Source organism: Peromyscus maniculatus, chromosome 4 (genome assembly GCF_049852395.1).
Source record: "Peromyscus maniculatus bairdii isolate BWxNUB_F1_BW_parent chromosome 4, HU_Pman_BW_mat_3.1, whole genome shotgun sequence".
In the NCBI taxonomy this organism is placed as follows: domain Eukaryota; kingdom Metazoa; phylum Chordata; class Mammalia; order Rodentia; family Cricetidae; genus Peromyscus; species Peromyscus maniculatus.
Window position 1 is genome coordinate 66,324,278 of NC_134855.1, and position 8,582 is coordinate 66,332,859.

Genomic DNA, 8,582 nt, shown 5'->3' on the forward strand with positions numbered 1-8,582 from the left:
AAAACTGCTATCCTAAAATGTAATAATCTGTTTATTTAACATGCTTTCAGAAAGCAATCATCTTTATTTGTGTTAAATGAAATGTTAATGAATGGTGATAAAAACCATTATTCTAAGTGAAGTAACACAGACCCAGGAAGCTATGACGGTGATTTTTTTTTTCTTTCATATATGGATGCTAACTTTGAAACTTTACACGTGTGTTCTGTTTGGAATCCCCATAGATGTCATAAAGTTAGTAAGGAGCCATGGAAGAGGGGGCTGTTTCAAAGGAGCAGAAATAGAATACTTTTGCTGTTCTGTCTATGATCATCAATTCTGTTCTGTACAGTGAGTTTCCCTCTTAATAAATTCATTGCCCTTAAAAAAAAAAAAAGAGCCTAACCACAGAATGAACATTCTGCTCTCCTGAAATTTCGTCTCACCAAATAAATTAAGCATTGCCTTTAAATTCAACTTCAGTCACGTTCTCAGAACAGAGGCAAAAGTGAATCCAGACTTTTCAGCAAATACCATTCAAATGACCCCTGGTATAATTTCTAGTAGAATAATTCATTGATTCTGAAATCTGATGATGAAAGCTTTCACTGTCCATACTTTCTCAGTATTTTTATTTTCAAAGCTCCTGCCAGAGTGGCCCATGAAACACTGTCTCTGGCATGCTAAGGATTTTCTAGACTAATATACCACACACAAGTTCTGAAAGTCTAAGAAACCTATGATTATGTTCATTTGAACAATAACCTCATTCCTTATACTAAATTTTGTATCAGTTATGTTATTCATTGCAGCAACAGAATTCCTGATATAGCAATCTAAAGAAGGAAAAGTATATTGAGTTATACACTTCCATTGGGCAATTAATTCATCATGGTTGGTGCTTACGATACCAGGAGGTTGAAGCAGTTGGTCACAGTGCAACCATAATTTCAAAGCAGAGCTTTAAGACAAATTGTTAAATGATCTTATTAATAAAAAAAAACCTGAAGCCTGATATTGGGGTAGAAACTGAGAGGTCAGGGAAGCAGAAAGAAGCCAGCCATGTTCTTACCACTAGGAAAGCCTCAGGCAAAAAGAGACCTACTTCCTGTATACCCAGGTCTGTATGCCTTTCTGTCCCTGCCTTCTCTCTTCCTCTCTCTGCCCAGCTACATCACTTCCTCTTTCTGCCCATCACTTCCTGTGTGTCTGTTCAGACCTCCATACCTCCATGGTTAGTGCTAGGATTAAAGGTATGTGCCACCATGCCTGGCTCTGTTCCCAGTATAGCCATGAACTTACAGAGATCCAGTTGGGGTGCACAAATAAAATATCACCACACAGACCAAGGAATATCTTTTCTTTGCTAGCTTCCTTTTTTTTTTTTTTTTTTTGAGCATTCATTACACAAGCTAAGAGAAGAGCTTTCATTTGTCAGGTGGATCTTCCCACATTGATAAATTATTCAAGAGGAACCCTCAATGGTGTTTCTAAAGGCTAGCCTAATTGAGAAAATCCCTCACATATGTGCCTGCAAGCTTGTCTCCTAAGTTACTGAAGATTATGTGAAGATGAGTATCAAAACTATCTGACACTGTATCCATTTTATTTCTTTGCCTTGTCTTATTGCATTAGCTAAGGTATGAAGCACTGTATTGAATAGGACTGAAAGTGGACACCTATGAGTTGTTCCTGATTTTAGTTGACTGATTTAAGTTTACTGCTCTTTCAGAAAATTCATCTTGAGAATGCATAAATTTTCTATTATTTTTTGAGAACTGCCTCTTTCTTTAGACCAGGCTTGCCTTGAACTTGCAGCAGTGTTCACCAAAAAGCTGATCAGGTAGTGGATTTAAGGTATGAGATTTTAATTCTAGTTTTTATCAGAGTTTAAAATTTCTAAAAATGAACATAGCTGAGCAAGTGCTCTTGTGATATGATTGAGCAATTCCCCAACTAGACCAGGCCCTCTGAATAGATCTCTGAAGTATTCGAAGGCCACCTGGCCAAACATCCTAATTGTAATGTTGGAAACCCCATCCAATGACTGAGGGAACAGGATGCAGAGATCCATTGCCAGGCCCCGGGTGGAGCTCCAGGAGTCCAGTTGGTGAGAAAGAGTAGGGTTTGTGTGAGTGAGAATTGTTGAGAAAGGAAACACATGAACTATGAACCAATAGCTGAGGAGCCCCCAACTGGATCAGGCCCTCTGGATAAATAAGACAGTTGATTAGCTTGATCTGCTTGGAAGGCATCCAGACAGTGGGACCAGGTCCTGTCCTCAGTGCATGAACTGGCAGTTTGGAACCTGGGGCTTATACAGGGACACTTGGCTCAGCATGGGAGGAGGGGACTGGACCTGCCTGGACTGAATCTACCAGGTTGAACTCAATCCTCGGGGGAGTCTTTGTCCTGGAGGAGATGGGAATGGGGGTGGGCTGGGGGGGAGGTGGGGGAGAGAGAAAAAAGGAAACCCGTGGCTGATATGTAAAATTAAATTTAATAAATAAATTTTAAAAATGAAAAAAATCTAAAAATGTAGATTCTAGACATCAGAGGATATTCATTCCTTTCATAACATCTGTAAGATGATTTGAAAGCATGTTTAATATAAGAGGACTGAGCATTGAGTCCATTCTTGATAAAGAAAAAAATACTAGATGTTGCACATTAGACCTATTCAGAAATGGAAAAATACCAAACAGTTTGGTACATTATATTCTTAAACATTGATTCATACCCATTCTGTATTAATTCAAACACTACAGGACATGAAAATTTTAAATAATTCTTGAAATTTTAGGATAATGTTACCCAGAAGAAGCACTATTTAAGTATACACATATTCAAGATACAAAAGATATATTCTTTTATGTAAATTTCACATTTGTGTTCTAACACAGAAGAATAATTTTACATGAATTATAACCTATATCTGCTGACATTTGTTAATTAATGTGAATCATCAGAAGCTAACAATTTCTGTATACCTGACTCACTATGCCCAGGCGTGCATGGGAAATTGGATTCTGTAGGCTCAGGCCTACCTGGAAGTGCTAGGGCGTTAGATGACTTAGGAGTAAGCTGCTTATGGGAGTTCTGAAAGGAGCTTATAAATATTGAAGCACTATGAGGACATCCAGGGAAAGCCACGAAGCCTATGGGATGAGGAAGTGCTATGCTTTCTCAATGGTTCAGAGAATAAAGGGTATAGAACGTAAATGGAGACAGCAGTGTCAATCTGATACTCAAGGGAACAAGTTCCTAGAGAATCGGGTTTATGGAAACCCGTGGAAAGAGTGGGTCTAGCTGATGGTGTGGGATAAAGTGTCTTAAGTAATCTAGAAGCATCAACTCTTGTAGATGATTTTCTAAACAGTCTTATTAAATAAAAAAACACAGAGCCACATACAGAGGTAATAGCCAAAGATATCAGAGCAACTAGTGAAGAGCCAGACTACCTTATCTTACCACCTTGTAGCCGTCTTCCCCAGAGAGAGCATCTTCCTGTCTGACTTGTGTTTTTATTGCCTTTTTGTTCTGCCTTCTCATTGGCTCCAAGCCCAGCCACATCACTGCCTGTCTATACAGACCTTTAGGTCTCTATGCTTGGTACTGGGATTAAAGGCTCCTGTCACCACTATTGGCTGTGTCCTAGACCACACATAGATTCTGTGTGACATGTGATCAGATTAAGGGTATGTGCTACCACTGCCCGGAATTCTGCTTATGGCTTGCTATATGACCTCACTATGTGATAACCTCTGATCCCCAGGCAAACTTTATTTATTAAGTACAAATAAAATCACATTTCAGCACAATTAAAATATCACCACAGACTCTTAAGTTGGCGTTGTATTAAAAGTGTTGTCCAAAACCTGCCTTAGTTGTACTGGAATCAGAAATTCACATCAAGATGGAAAGGTACATCAAGATCCCAACTCAAGTCCTCATGAACACACACCAACTTCTGGAACAAACTGAGCCATATTCCTATCCCTATAAATTAAATGACTTAATGTTTACCAGGAAAATTAAACAATCTCCTCCACATTTTCCCAATGGCATTTTTCATTTCTTTATTCCTGAAAGTGTAAACTATGGGATTCACCAATGGTGTCAAGACATCAGAAAATATAAAAACATTTTTCTCAAAAGATAATGCAGAAGTATTTCGTGCATATATTAATATGCATGGGACAAAGAACAAAAGCACAACAGTAATGTGGGATCCACAGGTGGAGAGAGCTTTACGCCGCCCTTCAGAGCTGTGAGATCTCAGAGAGAACAAGATGACACCATAAGAAACAACCAATAAAGAAAAAATGATGATGCAGATAGACCCACTGTTGGCAAACACTAAAATGACAAAAATATGTGTTTTAGTGCAGGCAAGCTTTAGTAACGGGAACAAGTCACATATGAAATGATCAATAAAATTGGGTCCACAAAAGGGCAGCTGCAATGTGAAGATAATTTGTATGATAGAATGCAAGAAACCTCCTGCCCAAGCTACTGCCACCAGAATGCCACACACCCTCCTGTTCATGATGGAAGAATAGTGAAGGGGCTTACAAATGGCCACATAGCGGTCATAGGCCATGGATGCCAGGACAATCACTTCTGCCCCAGCGAAGAAGTGGACAGCAAATAGCTGTGTCATGCACCATTTATAGGAGATGCTCTTCCTCTCAAAGAAGAAGTCTATAATCATCTTGGGTGTGATTACAGAAGACATGCATGCATCCAGGATAGATAGAAAAGACAAAAAGTAGTACATGGGGATACCAAAGAGTGTGGGACTGCACACAATTGTTACCACAATTATCATGTTGCCGCCAAGAGTAAAAAGGTAGACCAACAAAAAGAAAACAAACAATATTTTCTCAACTTTTGGGTTCTGTGAAAGTCCCAGAAGTATGAACTCAGTGACAAAGCTTTGGTTTAGCATGATTCTTGAGAAAAAGACTAAATAAATGAGTTCACATAAACCTGAAAATATGAGAAAGGTTTTCTTCATGTATTTCAATATTATCAACAACAAATAAAATAATGCAAAAATGCTCAGCACTCAACTTTCTTGTCAGCAGTATGTGGCAGGAGATAGTAAAAATATTTTCTGTGCAAATGTTAGTAAAGATATTAAGATCAAATGAACAAAACTATCATTAACCTGGTGACTTTGGAGACACAGGTCCCAGCACACATGACTACATAATAGACTGAACAGGATGATGATTGAGATATTTTATCTCAGTGAGAACTTCGGAGTAATGATTGTTTTTCGAAAGTCTACTTCTCTATATAATCATTCAAATATCTATTATTTTTTTATTCATGCATGAGAAATCTTGATAAGACAATCAGGAATCAAGGAATAGAAGCCAATGGATCAATGACCTATAAATGAAAATTGGTGAAAATCACATTGATGAAAAAGAGAAACTTCATGGTAAATACAATGTCTGGTCTTAAGACTTAATTACTTACCAATTATTTATACAATAAAAATTTAATAGAGTAAGATATATGGCTTGAAATTCATATGAATTTTCTATAAAACATAGTGATTAAAAAACTTATCTTCATATCACCAAAGATCAAGAGGAGGGTCAAGTTGAAAATGTCTAAATAAGACTTACATTTATATGCCATTAATTCTTCCACTTGAAAACTCTTTCAATAGAAAACTCTTTAATAAAACATATATGTGAATATTCTAGCTCTTGAATTCATTTTTCCTAGGTAGATGCAGCTTTAAAATGTTATAGATTTTTCTGTTCTATATGTACAACAGAAATGTATTCATAAAATGTTTTTCTGTGATTTTTAAAATACATATATATATATATGTATGTGTATATATACATGTGTAACTTCATATATGTACATATATATGCATATAGCAAAAAGTGAGTAAAAGAATAATGTGTCAATATGGAAAAGCAAAATGATGATTGATATTAATGGCTATCATGTAGAAGTAACAAACACAGTTTACATGTAAGTAAATCTATCCTCTGAAGTTGATTAGAGTTGACAATGCATTGTTCTTGAGGAGGGAAAATCACTCTATTGAGGATATGGCCACTAGTAGGTTTCCAATGTTCCACTGAAAGGCACCATACCCATAGGAGCAGCATTAATTGATTTAGTGGGTTCAGCAACAATGACAAAAATAAAGTAGAGAGGAGGTCTTTGCTGTTGATATATTGATACATTTCATTGTATACAGTAAGAAAATCTCATCTATAAAGCAAATATTAATGAATATAAAACAGACAAATCAAAATATTTGTAAATAGAAAAATTGCTCACTTTCTGTTGTCAAATAGTATGAAAACAGCTTTATGTGTAAGAGTCACTTACCATGAGATGAACTGTCAGACATCAAGGTTTCAGGTCCACAGAAGACAAACACATGGCTCTTTATCATAAAGGGAGTGTTGAGAAAGATTGATGTAGCTCAAGTTGGCTTCAAAGTAACCATTTACACTAGGATGACCTTAATCTCCTGATCATCACTCCTCCACTTCCAAGTGCTAGGATTATAAGAAGTGCCACCACAACCTGCCACATCAATAGTTTTATCAAGGTATTATGCACACTGTAAGTCAACAAGAGCATGTGAGTATTAATGACAGCATTATTTCTAACAATTTTCACATGCATATTTTGATGTGAAAACTGAAGCACTCAAAAAATAAAGGAATGTCACTGTGCATGTACATGTGTGTTTAGAGAGAAAAAGACATAAAATTGAGGAGTAGGGAGTTGGGAAGGTATTGGGAGAAGTTTGGGTAGGAGGAAACATGCAATATATTTATGAAAAAAAAACTTGTAAGTCTCAATTTCAAAGTTATATCAATTAGAAGATATTTATTCAGGCAGTGCTTTTGTTGAACATATAAGAAATAACTTCAAATTATAACCATGTTTATATTCTTTATACTAGTATACCCACTCTTAAAATTTATGCTAAGAATTAAGTTCAAATATTTTACATTAGGATATGATGCATTGTCAAAATATTTTCTATTAGTTTATAAAGTTAACATTTAGTGATTATAAAATCTCCTTCCTTGTTATTAAACTCAATACAGATTTCTAAAATAAACAATGAACACAGAAATACCTAAAATATCCATAATAGGAATGGTATATAAATATGACTTGCAAAATAAAATCACATGGTACATAAATGAAACATTAATATTTTGAAGATCTCAACTACAGAGCATTTTTATAGTATATTAGGTTAGAGAAGCATAAGAAAATTTGGTCTCCTTTTATTGATATTATAGAATACAAGTATGGGTATTTAAATATAAATTTCGTTACTGTTTTCAAAATATTTTATAATATACATGAATATTTAAACTACAAAATCAATTTCCATTTGAAGTTCTGAAAAGAATGATGTATTGTCAGATCAATTTTTACAGTATCGAAAGTGGAACTCATGTGCTAACAGAACTTAGCATCATATATAATAACATGTTTAAACTATTAATCTCTTTCCATATATGGGCATACTGCTGAGTTAATGCCTTCTCATCTTTAAATACTCTTAGATTTCAAGTCTACACTTTCATTTAAGGGTTTACATAATTGATTTAATGGTTTACATAAATGGCTGATCTTCTTGTCCCCAACAGTCATGAATTTGAATATTAAAGAGTGGTCTCCAGTCTTGCTCAGGGACCTCTCACTGTAGAAACTGGTACTGAGTCATTTCCTTGAATGGTGATCATGGGGCATGTTCCTCCCTAATGCCAACTGGCGATATTTACTACTATTTCCTTCACACTGACTGTAGCAAAAAAGATAATTGTAGCATCAATCTGTCTGCAGATAACAGAACGTTTTTGTTAATGCAAAGTATGTATATACTTAAAACTATCAGAGGGAATAAACAGAAAGTTTGTCATTGTATGTAGCTGATTTGAAATATATTTCAAAAAAGTAAAATATTGTTAACAACAACAATAATCATAAATTGAAGTTGAAATGTTATTTTAAATTACAATTTATATTAAATTCCATAAGTAAATCTTATTTTAATATAAAATTATCTACAAATAAAAATTGATTTTTGTGTGTGTAGCTAAGCAAATTTCTATGGCTGTCAGGACAAAGAGTACATTTCAGATTCCTAATCGTTTTTCTCTGTCCTCAGTGTTGCTCTGCTGATTTTCTTAAGGGCTAAACTCACTGGTGTTACAGTTTCTGTAACCTGAGGGAGTTCTATTTCTTCCTATTTCCTTCCTAATGGATTTTTGAAACTTCTCCTTTGATAGCTAGGTGATTCGTCACATTTTAAGGGACAGCCCAGGCAGTGACTATTGCCATTCAAGCAGTTCAGTGCATTAATCACTTAATTTCCTAAACAGACCAGAGGTAGAATCCTAATACTGAGAAATACTTAAGAGGATGAGATAAACTTAAATCAGACAACTTCAGTTTATGAGGTTAATTATTCTGACCATAATGTCCTTTCCTGTGCCTGTCTTAGTGTGTAGTTGTGCAAATAGAACATTTTATGTTGATTTTCAATGTTGTATACAGTTTAGCAGCAGTTTGTCTGTCATGACCCTTTATCA

At 35.4% G+C, this 8,582-nt stretch overlaps 1 protein-coding gene across 1 annotated transcript; it reads right to left on the reverse strand.

The window, feature by feature from the left end:
• Window positions 1–3,948: 3,948 nt before the first annotated feature.
• On the reverse strand, window positions 3,949–4,930 carry LOC102923613 (olfactory receptor 4C15-like). The gene has a single exon (XM_006997593.3). The coding sequence runs from the start codon at window positions 4,928–4,930 to the stop codon at window positions 3,995–3,997; it is 936 nt and encodes a 311-aa protein (XP_006997655.2). The 3' UTR covers window positions 3,949–3,994.
• Window positions 4,931–8,582: the final 3,652 nt, after the last annotated feature.

What these genes read in the sequence shown, in the direction of transcription:
- LOC102923613 (XM_006997593.3), bottom strand. Translation starts at nt 4,930, where the DNA reads ATGCTAAACCAAAGCTTTGTCACTGAGTTCATACTTCTGGGACTTTCA.